The sequence below is a fragment of the Mirounga angustirostris genome, unplaced genomic scaffold (genome assembly GCF_029215605.1).
Source record: "Mirounga angustirostris isolate CCGP_5_RB_7025 unplaced genomic scaffold, mMirAng1.0.hap1 SCAF_5, whole genome shotgun sequence".
Taxonomy (NCBI): Eukaryota; Metazoa; Chordata; class Mammalia; order Carnivora; family Phocidae; genus Mirounga; species Mirounga angustirostris.
In genome coordinates this window covers 172,937,704-172,954,829 of record NW_026991713.1, presented here as the reverse complement: position 1 = coordinate 172,954,829, position 17,126 = coordinate 172,937,704, and the positions used below count along the sequence as shown (strand labels likewise).

Sequence of the window (17,126 nt, the reverse complement as noted above, 5' to 3'; positions counted from 1 at the left end):
ATCAAGAGTCAGATGCTTAGCCAACTGAGCCACCCAGGCACCCTCCCCTACCCTCCCACCAGACCATTCTTCAAAAATGTCATTCTCCCTCTAAGCCTGGAACATTCTCTCTTCCTGGATGTGCTTTCCCAACTTCTCTGCCTCATTACCATGTCTTTGTGGTTTAGAAAGCCTCTCAAGTGTCACCCCTTTCCAAAAGCCTTCCCTTCCTGTCTCCAGTGACCTGGGGCAGGGACCCCTTCCACACACTCTCTACCAAAGTGTTTATCTGCCCGGCCACCGGTCAGCCCCACAGAGGGCTGTGTGTGGAGAGAAGCCCTGATGATTGTAAAGTGTGCTGGGGCAAGGGGGGGAAGGAAGGCCTGGGCCAGAGGAGGGCGGCTGGCATGAGTGCAAGCTGGAAGGTAGGGGTGAGTTGGCTGTGGGCAGGACTGGCATGGAGCCCCCCCGAGAGGGGTACTGCTGTGGCCTGCTTGCCACCAGGGCCTTCTCCACTCCCCTCCTATTTCACAGACAAAACAGAGGCTGCTATGGGCTCCTGGCTGGCTTAGGAGGCTGTGACCCTTGATCTTAGGGTTATGAGTTTGAGTCCCACCTTGGGTGTAGAGATTACTTAAAAATAAAATCTTCAGGGGTGCCTGGGTGGCTCAGTCGGTTGAGCGTCTGCCTTCGGCTCAGGTCATGATCCCAAGGTCCTGAGTTCGGGCCCTGTGTCCGGCTCCCTGCTCAGCAGGGAGCCTGCTTCTCCCTCTCCCTCTGCTGCTCCCCCTGCTCATTCCTTCTCTCTCTCTCTTTCTCTCTCTCTGTCAAATATATAAATAAAATCTTTAAAAAAATAAACAAAAAACAGAGGCCGCTAAACATGCCTCAGTGAGGTCCCCTCCCCACTCCCTCCCTTCACAGAGCTGGTTTGTCCCTCCTGTTGTCTGTGTTCTGGACTCTTTGGGCTCTTTCATTTAATCACATATGCAGGTCCTCTTTCCACTATCAGAACATACTGATCTACCATCTACCATCATACTTTTCTTCTTTAAGTCAGGAATGAACTTTAACAAACAGTGTTAGAACGTCAAGTGATATTTTTTTTTTTAAGATTTTATTTATTTATTTGACACAGAGAGACACAGCGAGAGAGGGAACACGAGCAGGGGGAGTGGGAGAGGGAGAAGCAGGCTTCCTGTGGAGGGATCATGACCTGAGCCGAAGGCAGATGCTTAACCAGCTGAGCCACCCAGGCGCCCCTCAAGTGATATTTTTGAAATTATTTTTTTTAACTGTGGAAATGGACTCATAACATAAAATTTATCTTCTTAACCATTTTTAAATCTTAAAATCTTCTTATTTAAGTAATCTCTATCCCCAACATGGGGTCAAACTCACGACCCCAAGATCAAGAGTCTTGTGCTCTTCCCACTGAACTGGCCAGGCGCCCCTCGTCTTAACCATTTTTTTAAAGATTTTATTTATTTATTTGAGAGAGAGAGAATGAGAGACAGAGAGCAAGAGAGGGAGGAGGGTCAGAGGGAGAAGCAGACCCCCTGCCGAGCAGGGAGCCCGATGCGGGACTCGATGCGGGACTCGATCCCGGGACTCCAGGATCATGACCTGAGCCGAAGGCAGTCGCTCAACCAACTGAGCCACCCAGGCACCCTTAACCATTTTTAAGTGTTCCGTTCAGTGTCATTAAAAACATTCACATTGTGCAACCATCACCACAGGCCATCCACGGAACCTTTTCATCTCCCCAAACTGAAATTCTGTCCCAATTAAGCGCTAACTCCCTATTCCCGGCAAACACCGTTCTACTTCTCGTCTCTGTGAGTTTGACTGCTGTAGGTACCTTGGATGGGTGGAATCCTGTGATATTTGTCCTTCTGTGTCAGGCTTGTTTCACTCAGCTTGTGTCCTCCAGGTTGTAGCATGTGTGAGAATTTCCTTCACTTCAAAGACGGAATGATATCCCATTGTATGAATACACCATATTTTGTTTGTTTTGTGGACTCTTGGGTTGCTCTCACCTTCTGGCAATGATGAATACTACCACTATCAACCTGGGTATCCAGGTAGCTCTTCAAGTCTTTGCTTTCAATTCTTTTGGGTCTACACACCCAGAAGTGGAATCGCCAGACCCTATGGTAAGCCTATTTTTAATTTTTGGAGGAGCGCCATTCTTTTTATTTTTTTAATTTTTTTTTAAAAGATTTTATTTATTTATTTGAGACAGAGAAAATGAGAGACAGAGAGCATGAGAGGGAGGAGGGTCAGAGGGAGAAGCAGACTCCCCGCTGAGCAGGGGGAGCCCGATGCGGGACTCGATCCCGGGACTCCGGGATCATGACCTGAGCCGAAGGCAGTCCCTCAACCAACTGAGCCACCCAGGCGCCCCGAGCGCCATTCTTTTTAATACCTCCATAATATTCCTTCATATGAAAAATATTCCTTGACTATGATCCAACTGCCTATCTGCTGGTAAACATTGAAGTAATCTCGATTTTTTTTTTTCCTATTATAACCCATGCCACAGTGATCATCTTTAAGGTGTGCCCAGATTTGGGCAAATACACACGGATTTCCGTGGGGAGATTCCTAGAAATTAGGTAAGGCGGGGTCAAAACCACGCACGCTAGAAAGTTTGAGAGTCACTGTCTCATCACCTTCCAAGAGGTTTTTCCCACCCTACAGTCTTAGCGTCAGTGTGTTTGAGTGTGTCTACCTACATCCTGGCCAACACGCAATGCTTTCAGTCTCTGAAACGGTGGTCACCCTGACAGTTGTAGTTGTGATTAGCATTTTCCTTAGCCCAAGTGAAGCAGAACATCTTTTCTGATGTTTACTGGCTGGTGGCTTGTCTGGCACTCTGGGACTTGTGTTTTTCTATTCTTTGCCATTAAGAGTTTCCAGTCCCACCTTATTTGACCGGCCAGTCGTTTATGCCACTGTTGCCAGCTACAGAATTTTAGGTTTGAAATGATTTTCTGTTGGAATTCTGCAGACAATGTTCCACGGCCTCTTAGAACCCATGGTTGCTATTGAAAAGCCTGACGCCATGCTGCTTCCTGATCCTTAGGATGTGACTTGCTTTTTTCTATCTGAAAGTGGCTAGGGTCTTCTCTTGCCCCCTGCTACTCTCGAATCTCATGACATGCCTTCTGTGGGTGTCCTTGCATTCATCATACGAGACCCCTTCTAATCAAGAGACTTGTATCTCAGTCCCGGGAAGTCTTCTTGTGTGGTTTCTCTTAAGCCATTTCTTCTCCTTGGTTCTTTCTATTTTGAACTTTTTTGGTTGGATGTTAGACTTCCCGGACGGATTCTCCGAGTGTCTTTCTCTTGTCTTTCTTGCTTTCCTTCTCTCCTGCTCTCATTTCATTTCTCTTCGTTGGATTTTACATTTCTACCCTTGTAGTTTCCATTTCTCAGAGTGCTTCCGTGTTCTCTGTCTGGTTTTCATGGCATCCTCTGAAAGCTGTCAAGCGAGGGGGGTCAGGGGCGGATAAAGTGGTCTGGGCTTACTGTGCCTTCCCCTCTCCCCTGAGAGCCGCCTCTGAGGTCCCGCATGGCTCCTCCAGTCTGGACTCTGGTGCTGCTGGTGGGGGCTGCCTGGGGCCGGGGCCACATGCCTGCCCCTGTCTGGTAAGCTGGGCTCAGGGGGTGATTAGGGGTGCCTCCAAGGGAGAGCGAGGGGCAAAGCTGGAGGGGGCAAGCAGGGTAACCACGAAGGGCACAGCCCTGGGGAGGAAGAGGATGATGAACAGGAATGGTGGGGGGAACCCTGCAGCCCCAGAGCCTGGAACTGAGGGGTGTGAGCAGCTCAGCGGGAACGGGACAGAGCCCAGACGTGATAGAGAGGGAGGAGGCACGGAGCTGGGGAGACAGAGAGGAGAGAGAGGTGGGGCTCTCAGAAAATGGGCCGAACCCAGGGCAAATTCAGCAGATAGGGGACTTCAAGTAGAGGCAGCGAGACAGGATGGATGGCTTGGTGTCCTGGAGCTTGTTTGGGGGGATTTGAGCAAGTAGAACTTGAACAAGTAAAGGGGAGCACTGTTGGGTTTGGCCCGCGCCACCTGGGGAGGGGAAGCTGGCTTCTCTGTGGGGTTTGGAGGGTTCGGAGGGGCCATCCCTCTGTAACTCATCTATATGTTCAGTGGCCTGTAGCTGAGGCAGGACCACCTGCCACCCACCGGGCAGCATGGGACCCACAGAATCCCCACTCTCAGCCCGAAGGAAGGAGCTTCCCCAGGCGCCAACACTTACGTACCGCTCTAGAATCTCCGTACACAGGAACTGGTTCCTCCTTGAGCGAGGTTCTACCACTCATGCTACCTCAGGCACAGAGGTGCCAAGGGAACCCGTGGGGACGGGAGGAGCTCGGAGGGGAGATGCTTTTTCTTTTTTTTAGGAGATAGATGAGAATTTAACATGAGGAGCCTGGGTGGCCTTTTGAAAACCTTAAAGAAGACAAGTAAATATACGTTCACTGCCTACACTTTGGTACGATTTGGCAAACACAAAAGGAAGTCTTCCATGAATGACTGCTCAGAAAGCTCATGCTCATCGAGGTTTATGATTCTTGATAATGACAAGTATTCCCTTTTTTTTTTCTTTTTCTTTTTTCTTTCTCCAAACCAACCCCAAGGAAAGAGAAGCCTCCGGACTGGAAGGCAGTTGCTCGCAGCTCTAGGGATAACTGTGAGTTGGAAACCAGCACCGTTCAGATCTCTCTCCTGCCCCCAGGGGTGACCACCTCCAGTGCCCTCGGGGCTGAGTGATGGCACAGACATGTAGCGAATGTTAGAGGGTGGAGGAAACATGGAGGAGTAGAGGCCAAGCCCTACCTGGGACAGTCACGTTCAAATTGACAACAAAACGTATGCACCCAGACAAAGCCTGTCCCCCCGGCTGAATCCAGCCCCTGGCACCTCAGTTTGGGACCCCTGTCCCAGAAGTCATTCTGCCCTGACCCCCACCCTGAATTTCCTCTAAGGGATTCTTATTTCTCGGATTCTCTTTTAAGAAGCTCTGCTCTGGACCCTAAATCTCCTAGTGGCCGCCTTCTCTGCACTTAGCAACCCGGGCAACCCCCAACCCCCAGTTTGGCCCTCTCCCCCATCCTGGCCTCAGAGCAGCCCTTTCTTCCCAGCTATTCTCACCCAGTGTGACTTTGAGGATGACGCCAAACCCCTCTGTGATTGGACCCAAGTGTCCACAGATGACGGGGACTGGATTCGAGCCAGTGGGCCTTCCCCCACCGGCAGCACCGGTCCCCCCGGGGGGTACCCTAATGGAGGTGAGGAAGCCTAAGGTTTAGGGAGACAGCTGGGAGCTGGGCTCGGGCAGACCTGGGCGCAGGGAGAAGGGAGGCAGCTGGAAGGGGGTGCCTGGACTCTGGACGGGGGTGGGAGGGGCAGCCATCAGGGGTGGCAGGGCCTCCTTGCCATCCTGGGCTCTGCCTCCCCCAGAGGGCTACTACCTGCACATGAACTCAAGCACCTTCCACCGGGGCGGGGTGGCCTGCCTACGCAGCCCCCCCATATGGGAGCAAGGCCCCCTCTGCGTGCACTTCGCCTACCACATGTTTGGGCTGTCGTGGGGCGCCCAGCTCAGACTGCTACTGCTCAGGGATACCAAGAAAAAGCACCCCAGCCTGCTCTGGAAGCATATTAACACCCAGAGCCCCTCCTGGATGCCCACTGCTGTCACCGTGCCTATGGGGCTTGTCCTGCCCAGGCAGGTGAGGCTGAGGGCAGAGCCTTGGGCCCCATGGGGGGAAACCTGGGTGTGTGGGGGGTGGGCAGGAGGGGCTGGAGCAAGGAGGGGGTGCGGGGCTGGGCCATCTGAATTCAGGCAGGAAAACTGGGAACCGAGGCAAAGGACCTTACAGGGTGGGTGGTCTCCTGCTTTCTCCCACAGGTGGTGTTTGAAGGAGTGAGGGGCAGCACGGCTTACCTGGACATCTCTCTGGATGCCATCTCTATCCATCGGGGCTCCTGCAATCGCAGTAAGCCCCTGTCCCTCTTCCTCTTCCTCTCTGCCCCCACCAGCTACCCAGGGTGGCAGAAGTAGCTCAGGGACCATGGTCCTGCTTTCTCCCAGAGTTGGGGCTACTTGCTTCCCTCTGCCTCCACATCTCACATCTTTGAATCCTGAAGCAGCCACACCTAAAGAGAGGTTCTCTTTTAACAGGGTTGTGGTAATACCTTTTCTAGAGTGACCAACCATTCCAGTTTGCCCTGGGCTGTCCCTCGTTTTGCACTGAAAATCCTGTATCTCAGGAAACCCTCAGTTCCTGGCCCAAACTGGATGTCGGGTCACCCTAGTTATTGCCCCAGATTCACCCAGGATCAGCCCTCTAAGCTGACATTAGAGACTCAATGGGAGCAAATTCAAGTGAAGGAAAATTCCAGAACCTGAGTGCAAGGAACTAACACTTACTGAGCACAGGATTATGCTAGTTGCTCTCCACATATGATCTAACTTATGGCAGGTGGGTACTGTTGCTCCCAGTTATAGATGAGGAAACTAACAGGCAGCTTAAACAATCTGTCCCAGGACTGAACTGCTAAGGGCTGGGGCTGTATCTGCTTGAAAAGCCCACCATGGCTGACAGTAGGACACAGACTGGGACGCAGAGTTCTGACCCCAGGCTGAGGCATGCTTTTTGGAGCTGCAGCCTCCTAGAAAAAGCTAAATCCGCCCCCCTCTTCTCCCCCTCAGTCTGCATGATGCAGATGTGCAGCTTCGACGTTCCAAATGATCTCTGCGGCTGGAGCTGGATCCCAACAGCCTCTGGGGCCAAGTGGGTCCAGAAGAACGGGTCATCCGGGGTGCCGAACGCGGGGCCTGAGGATGATTTCTCTAGCCCTGGTAGTGAGTAATGGCCATATTTCCATCCTTTGCCTTTTTGGGCTTCTAGTGACCTCTGCAGGACTTTACGATGTTTGCCTAACAGTAAGTGCCCTGAGATGGCCTGGGGTGAACCCCAGCAATCTCAAAACTCTGTCAGCTCAAGTTACTCAGCAGAAAGCAAACTCCACACACTCAGCTTCCCCCGCTACCGTCCCACAAACTAACCCTAACCCACGCTCCCTAATTTCTTTTCTAAGTTCCCACTTCTTTGTTCTCCGTCCCTTCTCATTTCTCCATTCTCAATCATCCCCCTTCGTTTTCCTGTTCTTCTCTCTTCCCCTCCATCTCCCCCGCACAGCTCATAAGCCCTTTCGGCTCACTCCAACGGCATGCTCTCCTTCCAGGGCTCTTTCCCGCTGCCTGAGGTCTGCCTTCTAGAAAGACCTGGAGAACCACCCCTCCCCTTCACTCAGACGCCCTGGAAAGCAGGGCGGGGCCAGCCCATCTCTGCATCACCCCGCCCCGCAGCATTAGCACCCCAGGCCAAGCCCAGTAAATGTTGGCTGTTGTTTTAATTCTCTCTCTCATGCTTTTTCCCTCTTGCTTCGTATTTTTCCATCTTCCCTTTCTTTTTCTCCCGCTTCTTTCCACCAACCAGATATCCCAGCGTCGCCCTCCTTGCGTTTTCTTTCACCACCTACCATTTCCTTCCTTCCCCTTCCTCCTCCTTCCCTGCTGTTTCTTCTCTTTTCAATTCTCTCCCACTCCCCCCCCGCCCACTCCCTCCCCTCAAACCCTCTTTTCTGCCTTCCCGAAGCCGGCCTTTCCAGGCCGGGTGCGAGCTTGCTCACCCAGCAGGAGCGCGTGGGAATCAGGGACCAGCACGCCTGCGCAGCCTTATTCTCCTCCCCCGGCTACCAGTGGCGTCACGGAGCGAGGTCCAAGCTGATTGGCTGCCTGAGCTGCTGGGGTCGGTAGGGTGGAGAGATGCTGGGTTCTAGGCCTTGGACCGGCCCTCTTTCGCTAGTCTGTGTGAATCAACTATATCCAGTGGGTCAAGAAAAGGAAGAGGGCATGACTCTCGGGGACCTAAAGCATCAGAACCCAAAGGGCAGGGTTCTGGCTGCTGCTTCTGAGAGGATGCTGCATTTCATAAGGCAGTGCCTGCGTCCTTACCGCTCTTGCCAAGCATTTCTGGAAGGCTCGAAGGCCTCGGCCAGATGTAGGCCCACCTGAGCGCTGGCTGATCCTAGGCAGCTGTTGGGGCTTCCCAGGCCCAGGACCCCTGTCGGCACAGGGCCTTTTCCCTGTGCCAGACTCCCTCAATTTCAGCCACCCCACCTTACTGGCCTTTTACTTGGTAGGTGGCTTCTACATGCTCCTGGACCCCAAAAATGCAAAACCAGGGCAGAAATCTGTCCTCCTGAGCCCCCTGAGCCATTCCTCTGGCTGTCTGAGCCTGTCCTTCCACTACATCCTCCGTGGACAGTCACCTGGTGCAGCCCTCACCGTCTATGCTTCCGTCTTGGGTAAGATTGGCAGTCACTGGCTTTACACGGACCTGAGGCTCATCTCCCAGGGTTAGGTTGACAGGAAACTATGGGGCATCCCTCAGGGTCTAGGGAAATCTAGGATATATGCAAGGTTACTCCATGGAGTGGAATCAGGGAGCCAGGAGAGTGCCCACTTCTGGAACAACAGATACCAGTGCCAGGAGAGTGAGAGAGAAGGTTGTGTTTGCATTTGGGAGAGAGGAATACACTCCCAAGTTTTCTCTTGGCTACTCATCCTTCTGAGTATAGGTGTGTTTTTGTTTTTGTTTTAGATTTTATTTATTTATTTGACAGAGAGAGAGAGAGCACAAGCAGGGGGAGTGGAAGGCAGAGGCAGAGGGAGAAGCAGGCCCCCCGCAGAGCAGGGGGAGCCTGATGCGGGACTTGATCCCAGGACCCTGGGATCATGACCTGAGCCCAAGGCAGTCGCTTAACCAACTGAGCCACCCAGGCGCCCCTGAGTATAGGTTTGAAGTCATTTTTCAGTCCCCTTAATAAGTCAGTTATCTCTCGGATTCCTTCCATCGCAGGCAGCATCCGGAAACACACTCTCTTCTCAGGACAACCCGGACCCACCTGGCAGCCTGTTTCTGTCAATTACACAGGCCAGGGACAGATTCAGGTACAGACGAGCAAAGAGGTCAGGATTCCTTGCACATGGTAGGCACCTCTGGTATTGAAACGGATTGAGGGTCTGGGCCCTGGGAGCAGGGTGCCTGGGTTCCTGAATAGAATAAAATTAGATGGGGGGAGGGTTGGGGCTTTTGGGCTGGTTTTTCACTCCCAGCCCCCTTTCTCTCTCTCTTCAGTTCACCTTGGTGGGTGTGTTTGGAGAGACCCCAGAGCCGGCTGTGGCAGTGGATGCAATCAGCACTGCTCCCTGTGGGGGTGAGAACAAGGCCCTGGGAGGACCAGATGGCTCAGAACTGGGGGCAGGACGGGGCGTGGTGAGGAATAGAGAGCATGGCCCACATTGCTCACATCTCCCATTTTGACCCCCTAGAGAGCTTTCCTCAGTGTGACTTTGAAGATGATGCCCATCCCTTCTGTGACTGGGCCCAGGCATTAGGGGATGGCGGACACTGGACCCGGGGAAATAAAAACATGCATATCCAGGGTGCAGGCGCTTTTGAAGGTGAGGAGATTTAGGACCCCTCAAGCCAACAAATTACTGGGTTTTCTCCCAGCTGGGGGGTTGGCTGGATTGATGGAAGAAGATATTGTAGGTGGTGAAGATCAGCCAGCAGGTGTTTCCTGGGAAGCTGCCATGGGGCCAAAGCTGTGGAGATGACAGAAGTAGAGTGAGTTGAAGATTCTCTTGGCTGTGGGGTCACTGAACCCCCCCCCCACCAGAAAATGCAGGCATCTCACTTCGCTGAGCCCAAGCTTCAAAATCCACACTCTCATTTTCAGTCAAGACATTTACTGATGCAGTCAGCAAAGGAGTCTGGGCTGCTGGCTTGGTTTTCCCTTTCTTTCTGATCCTGCCTTCTTCAGTTAGAAGTCCAAAACAAGCAGGGAAAAAAACAAAACAAAACAAAAAAACCCAACCCTGCTACAATGTAGGGAGTTTTCGTGTTTGCATCACACCCTCTCTGGAAAGCATGGTGTTGTGAGAGAAAACAACACTGGGCTGTCCTGTGGAGGTTTGTCATCTTGTCCTTCTTTCGATTCCCTTCTTTTTCGCCTGGAAGGTCGCTATATTTACATCGAGGCCGACAAGTTCTCTGAGGCGGGCCAGTCTTTCAGACTGGTGAGCCGGCCCTTCTGTGCCCCGGGTGCGATCTGTGTGGAGTTTCCCTACCACATGTATGGCCTCGGAGAGGGTACTAAGCTCAATCTCCTGCTGGAGAGTCCTGCGGGCAGTGCCCCATCTACTCTCTGGCACCGCGTTGGGTCTCAGAGTCCCGACTGGCTGAACACCTCTGTCACCATCCCTTTGGGGCATCAACAGCCCATGCAGGTGAGAGAGAGAGCGCCCTGTCAGCGTCTGTGTGGAACGTGGTGACGGGGGGACGTAATGTTTGGGTACAACCAGGGCTGAGAAGATGGGCCACTGGAAAGAGAGCAGAGGTGAACTTGGTGTCCCCGAGAGGGATACCTGGCTCCTGAAAAGGAGCGGGGGCAGAGTGGGACTGTCGAGGCTAGAACAAGGTGGCCTTTTGGCAGAGGACAAACTGACCAGGAGAGTCCCTGAGCTGCCGGGGATTCACTTGCATTTCTCTCTTCTCTGTCCCTCATTACCTTCAGCTGATCCTGGAGGCCATCAGGGGTACCAACACTGCCTTTGTCGTTGCTGTGGGTTTTATCTTGATCAATCACGGGACTTGTCGAGGTAAGACAAAATCCAGGGCCCCAGAAAGGGGGCTGTGTTCTGAGATGACCATCTCTGGGACTGCTGAAAATCCAGTTCTCGGTCATCCTTGAGTTTTCACGCAGCTTTGTGTTCCACGTTCTGCCCACCTCTACCTTCCCGGTCTTACCAGAATGCTTGCTTGAGTGAATGTGACTGATGCTGTGAATTTCTGTGGCTGGATCCACAACCCCTTACCTAGTGGGCGGCGATCCTGAAGGGAGTACCAACATCCTGTTCATGTTGTGTTTCCCGTATCTGGCACAATGTCTGACGTGTATTAGGAGCAGTGTTTGTTGAGTGTTTGTTAAGTGAGTGAAGGTTGGGGTTGGAAGTGGGAGAGGTGTAAGTTACTCTTTGAGCCTACCCACTCCAACTGGAAGTGAGTGAAGGTGATGGTATGATTTTGACTGAACTCCAGGATTTGTTTGTTTCTTTGTTTTTCTTTGCAGGAACAGTGCCAACAGAGCTTCCTTCCAAATCTCCAGTTTCCCTCCCTGGCCCTTCTGAAACCCCTGTCTCCACAGGAAAACCTATGACTCCCACAGAAAAATCTATGGCCCCCACAGAAAAACCCATGGCTCCCACAGAAAAACACACTGTCCCCAGTGAAATAGCCACTGTCCCCACAGAAAGACCCATGGCTCTCACAGAAAAACCTATAACCCCCACAGAAAAACCCACTGTCCCCAGTGAAATAGCCACTGTCTCCACAAAAAAGCTCATAGTCCCCTCAGAAATGTCCACTGTCTCCCCAGAAAGATCCACCTTTCCCCCAGAAAAATCCACCTTCCCCACAGAAAAACTCACCATTCCCACTCAAAAGCCCACCATCCCCACAGAAAAGCCCAAAGTTCCCACAGAAAAGCCCACTATTCCCACTGAAAAACCCACTTTCCACACTGAAGAGACCACTGTCCCTCCCGAAGAGCCCACTGTCTTCACTGAAGAGTCTACCATCCCCACTGAAGAATCCACTGACTCTACTGAAGAGTCTGTTGTCCCGATTGAAGAGACTGCTGTACCCCTTGAAGAGCCCACTATCTCCACAGAAAAGCCCACTGTCCACACAGGAAGGACCACCATCGACACTGAAAGGCCAACCATTCCCACAGAAAAACCCACCATGCCCACTGAAAGGACCACCATCTCTACAGAAAAGCCTACTATCCCTGCAGAAAAACCCACAGTCCACACTGAGAGAACCACCATCCCCATAGAAAAACCCACCATCCCCACAGAAAAGTCCACTGTCCACATTGAAAAACCCATGGTCCCCACTGAAAAGACTACTGTTACCACAGAAAGACCTATAGTCCCCACAGAAAAACCCGCCATCCCTACTGAAAAGACCACCATTCCGACAGAAAAACCCACCATCCCCACAGAAAAACCCACCATCCCTACAGAAAAACTCACCATCCCAACAGCAAAACCCACCATCCCCACAGCAAAACCCACCATCCCCACAGCAAAACCCACCATCCCCACTGAAAGGCCGACTGTCCCCACAGGAAAACCCACCATCCCCACAGCAAAACCCACCATCCCCACAGCAAAACCCACCATCCCCACTGAAAGGCCGACTGTCCCCACAGGAAAACCCACCATCCCCACAGCAAAACCCACCATCCCCACAGCAAAACCCACCATCCCCACTGAAAGGCCGACTGTCCCCACAGGAAAACCCACCATCCCCACAGCAAAACCCACCATCCCCACAGCAAAACCCACCATCCCCACTGAAAGGCCGACTGTCCCCACAGGAAAACCCACCATCCCCACTGAAAAACCCACCATCCCCACAGAAAAATCCACTGTCCCCACTAAAAGGCCCACCATCCCCACAGAAAAGCCCACTGTCCCTACAGAAAAAACTACCATCCTCGCAGAAAGACCCACCATTCCCACTGAAAAAACCACCATGCCCACAGAAAAACCCACTGTCCTCACTAAAAGGCCTACCATCCCCACAGAAAAAGCCACTGTCCTTACTGAAAAGACCACCATCCCCACAGAAAAACCTACCATCCCCACTGAAAAGACCACCATCCCCACAGAAAAACCCACCGTCCCCACTGAAAAACCCACCATCCCCACAGAAAAATCCACTGTCCCCAAAGAAAAACTCACCGTCCCCACTGAAAAACCCACCATCCCCACAGAAAAACCCACCGTCCCCACTGAAAAACCCACCATCCCCACAGAAAAATCCACTGTCCCCACAGAAAAACTCACCGTCCCCACTGAAAAGACCACCATCCCCACAGAAAAACTCACCATCCCCACAGAAAAATCTACTGTCCCCACTGAAAGGCACACAGCTCCTACGACACGCCAGCCCAGCCCAACACTTGTACCAATTGGGCCAACAGTCTTGGTGATGCCTCCTACAATTACTCCAAGTACCTCCATGACCACTACAACCCCTGGACGTACTCTAGGTAGGTGATGGAGTCTTGGACAAACAGCAGAAAGTAAGAGACTGTGAATAGGAATGAGAATTAGATAAATGGATGCGTCTAATAGAAAACTGCAATCTTAGAGGAGAGATGAACGGGACATGGTAACTTTAGAAAAAATGAGGACCACCCTGACCAAGAGGGAAACGGCGTAGGTGGGGTGGAGGTTGTTGGGAGCCAAGTACTAGGCTTACAACATCCTATTTTTAAATAGATATATAATTCATATACCATAAAATCCATTCTTCTAAGGTGTATAATTCAGTGGTTTTAGTATATCCACAAGATTGTGCAAACATCAGTTTCTAAATCCAGAACATTTTTATCAGCCCCAAAGAAACCCCCTACCCATTAGCAGTCACTCCACCTTCTCCCCAACCCCCACTGTACCCCATCCTCTGGCAACCCCTAATCTATGTTCTGTCTCTGTCAATTTGCCTGTTCTGGACATTGCACACATAGAGTGATGTAACATGTGCTCTTTTGTGACTGGCTCCTTGCACTCAGCATCACGTTTCAAAGGTTTGTCCATGTGCTAGAACTTCAAGTTCATCCACGTGTGAGATCTTCATTCCTTTTTATGGCTGGATCATAGGGACCTCCTTCTTAGAGAACTTGAGGGTGGGGGTAGAGGAGACAGGAAATCTCCCTGAGAAAAGCACTAGAGTGAAGGCTTGACGCAGGCCGTTCTCCCCTTAGCAAGGTGCCCCCCAAATGCCCACTTCGAGCCCTGCGCCTGCCCAGCATCCTGCGAGAGACCCAAGCCCAACTGTGGGCCCCTCTGCAAACCCGGCTGTGTCTGCAATTCTGGCTTTTTGTTTCATGAGTCCCGCTGCATCCATCCCTCTTCCTGCAATTGCTTCTACGACAACAATTACTATAAGGTAAGACCACTGGGAGGCCAGAGCCCCTAAGGGAGATGGCGAGTGGGTTCTGGCTCCATCTGCTCCCCAAGGCAGATGACTTTGGATCCGTGGAACAGTCCCAGGGGGCCAGCTCACAAGCTGGTGGAGTTACACAATGGTGGAGTGATTCTTTGCAAATGTGGCTTTTCATTGTCCTCTCTGTTCATGCAGTAAATATTTGCTAAGTACTCACTTTGGCCCAGCTAGGACCCACTGGGCCAGCCAGGTGGTCCAACGCCTTCCTCATCTTCTTCTTAAGGAAAGCTGGGGGTCCCTGCATATGCAGAGAGCCCTGGATGCTGAGTGGAGTTTCGGGCGTGTTCAGGGCAAAACACAGCATTCCAGGATCTTCTTCCAAAGGAACTTGCAAATCCTGTCAAAACACAGGAGTTACTGTCTCCCCGAATTGGTAGGCCCCCCACCCCTGGGAAGATTCGACGCAAGGAGAGGCTCTGAGGGGGCACAGGCTCTGGGCCATTGCTGTCCGAAAAGACTAGCATGCAAGCCTCACACATTATTTTACGTTTCCTAATAGCCACATTTTTAAAAAGTAAAAGAAAACAGGTTAAATGAATTCCAGTAATGTACTAGATCTCTATTCTCATTTCAACATGCAATGAATAGTTATTAATGAGATCGCTTACATTCCTTTTTCTCCCCATACTAATTCTTTGAAATCCAGTGTGTATTTTTACACTTAGGGCATATCTCAGTTTGGACCAGCCACATTTCAAGAGCCACAAGGGGCTGGTGGCGGCTATATGGGACAGAGCCACCCTAGAGTCAAGCAGATCAGAGCTTTAAATCTGGGCTCCAGCATTCACTTGTGTGTGACCTTGGGCAAGATTCTTTCCCTCTTCAGATCTGTTTCTGTGTCTACAAAAGGTGCCCATAATTTCTACTTACCTCATAAGATTGTTGTGAAGATGAAATTAGATCCCGACGCAGACCGAGTACTTGATAAATGTTACTACTATTAGCTAATTATGATAAATATCACATGTAATTTATTAAAAGTGCATTAAGCTATTCACTACCGTCCAGTGGCTCTTCTCAGAACAGGTGTTCTTCCCATCTGTCATCTGAGTTCCTATTTGTCTCTTTGGGGACCACTTTCTCCCCCACCTCCCTTTAACCAGTCTCCTGGGTGTCCCTGTGTCAGGGTTAGGATTAGCTTCAGCCTCAGAAAGAACCATCAGCATTCAGCATCTCTTGGCAGCCCCAGGAGACATGTATGCATGTCTTACAAAGATTCATTTACGCATCCAATGAATGTTTCTTGAGTACTTTCAACCCTCCTGGAATTGGGGCCACCACAAATAGGGCATGGTGCTTGCTCTCCTAATGCTCTCAGACCCTGGGGGACACACTGGGTCTTGGGTCACTCTGATACAGCAAGCGTTTCTTGAATGAGAACTCCTGCCAAGCACTGTGCTTTGTGTTGAGGCTATGATAGTGAGTAAAGAGATGTGGTCCCTCACAGAGTGCTTGCAATCAACCAACCACAGAAATGAACATGAAGGTGCAATTGTGGTAAGTCCTGGGAAAGAAAGGTACCCAGGGCTGTGAGGATGACCTAGTCAGGGGGGGGTCTGAGAAGTCTTCCCGAGAAAGTTGTGACCCTTGAGCTGAACTCTGCTTGCTGGTTGCATAAGAATGATTTGGAAAGGAACAGAAGAGCATTCTGGGGTGAGCGAGCAGCGTGTGCCAATGTCCTGTGGTAGACAGGAATATCTGGTAGGATGTGGGAAGAAGAAGAGTATGAGCAAGGTTAGGTCTACAAGGTGTGGTGGGGAAGCGAGAAGGGCCCCGGGAGCTAGAGCGTTGTGACTCTGGACCCCCTGCTCCCAGCCTGGGGCGGAGTGGTTCAGCTCCAACTGCACAGAACGTTGCCACTGCAAGCCGGGCAGTCGGATGGAGTGTCAGATCTTCCAGTGCGGGACTCACACGGTGTGCCAGCTGAAGAACGGCCAGTATGGATGCCAGCCCTACGGTGAGACCCTCCCGTCGTGCTACCCCCGCCCGCCAGCCTGTCCGAGGGAGTATGACGCCAACGTCCCAATCCCTCCCTTGACCAGAGGAACTGGGGCATGCCACCGGGTGGGTGGGTGGGTGAGGTGGCTGTGGGGCCTAGCCTGCCACTTCATGTGCTCCCCACCCCCTCCCCTCGGCAGGCAGTGCCACCTGCGTCGTCTATGGAGACCCTCATCAAATCACCTTTGATGGGAGGCACTTCAACTTCATGGGCAAATGCACCTACATCTTGGCCCAACCCTGTGGCAACTCGACAGGTAGGGCCCTGGAGATGTCTGGGCCAGGGGTCTAAGGTCAGAACAGCTGCGTGGGAGCACAGTGGGAGGCAGGAAAGGGCCGGGGGGGGCGGGGGCAGATGCGGGAGACGCAAGGTGGGAACAAGGCCTTCTGTAGAGTAAGGGTTGACACGTCCACCCCAGAAGCAGGACTTCCGCAGGACCAGACTGCCGGGGAGAATGCACTGTAAGACATTTCCCTTTAGGGCGCCTGGGTGGCTCAGTCGGTTAAGCGTCTGCCTTGGGCTCGGGTCTTGATCCTGGGGTCCTGGGATCGAGTCCTGCATCGGGCTCCCTGCTCGGCAGGGAGTCTCCTTCTCCCTCTGACCCTCCTCCCTCTCATGCTCTCTGTCTCTCATTCTCTCTCTCTCTCAAATAAATAAATAAATAAATAAATAAATCTTTAAAAAAAAAAAAAAAGACATTTCCCGGGCCCGTGTTCAGTGAGGGGCCGCCTGGAATAATGGCCATAGTGGGAGGAGAGAACTATTACAAATGCCTTGCCCTGGAGGATGTCCCAGTCTCTTAGGGGAGACAGAGTCTCAACAGAGTTACAGGCGTTCCGACAGTCACATCTCGGTCCCCCCTCTCCTCTCAAACTGCAGAGCCAGGGCCTGGGGAGGTCTTTATCCCTGCAGCACCAAGTGTGGGCGCCACCCTCAGTGGACGCTCAGAAATGCTTGTTGAGGGGCGCCTGG

At 52.0% G+C, this 17,126-nt stretch overlaps 1 protein-coding gene across 1 annotated transcript in view; it reads left to right on the top strand.

Moving 5' to 3' along the window:
* Window positions 1-3,556: 3,556 nt before the first annotated feature.
* ZAN (zonadhesin) overlaps window positions 3,557-17,126 on the top strand; it is a 34,209-nt gene continuing 20,639 nt past the window's right edge. The window contains exons 1-19 of the mRNA XM_064590330.1: window positions 3,557-3,633; window positions 4,637-4,689; window positions 5,141-5,287; window positions 5,460-5,731; window positions 5,911-5,998; window positions 6,715-6,867; window positions 8,211-8,375; window positions 8,930-9,021; window positions 9,209-9,287; window positions 9,403-9,534; window positions 10,094-10,362; window positions 10,650-10,734; window positions 11,205-11,264; window positions 11,538-11,703; window positions 11,851-13,200; window positions 13,754-13,773; window positions 13,914-14,098; window positions 15,971-16,112; window positions 16,294-16,410. Coding sequence (XP_064446400.1) covers window positions 3,557-3,633; window positions 4,637-4,689; window positions 5,141-5,287; window positions 5,460-5,731; window positions 5,911-5,998; window positions 6,715-6,867; window positions 8,211-8,375; window positions 8,930-9,021; window positions 9,209-9,287; window positions 9,403-9,534; window positions 10,094-10,362; window positions 10,650-10,734; window positions 11,205-11,264; window positions 11,538-11,703; window positions 11,851-13,200; window positions 13,754-13,773; window positions 13,914-14,098; window positions 15,971-16,112; window positions 16,294-16,410 — 3,652 coding nt within the window. The remainder of the gene's footprint in view (window positions 3,634-4,636; window positions 4,690-5,140; window positions 5,288-5,459; window positions 5,732-5,910; window positions 5,999-6,714; window positions 6,868-8,210; window positions 8,376-8,929; window positions 9,022-9,208; window positions 9,288-9,402; window positions 9,535-10,093; window positions 10,363-10,649; window positions 10,735-11,204; window positions 11,265-11,537; window positions 11,704-11,850; window positions 13,201-13,753; window positions 13,774-13,913; window positions 14,099-15,970; window positions 16,113-16,293; window positions 16,411-17,126) is intronic.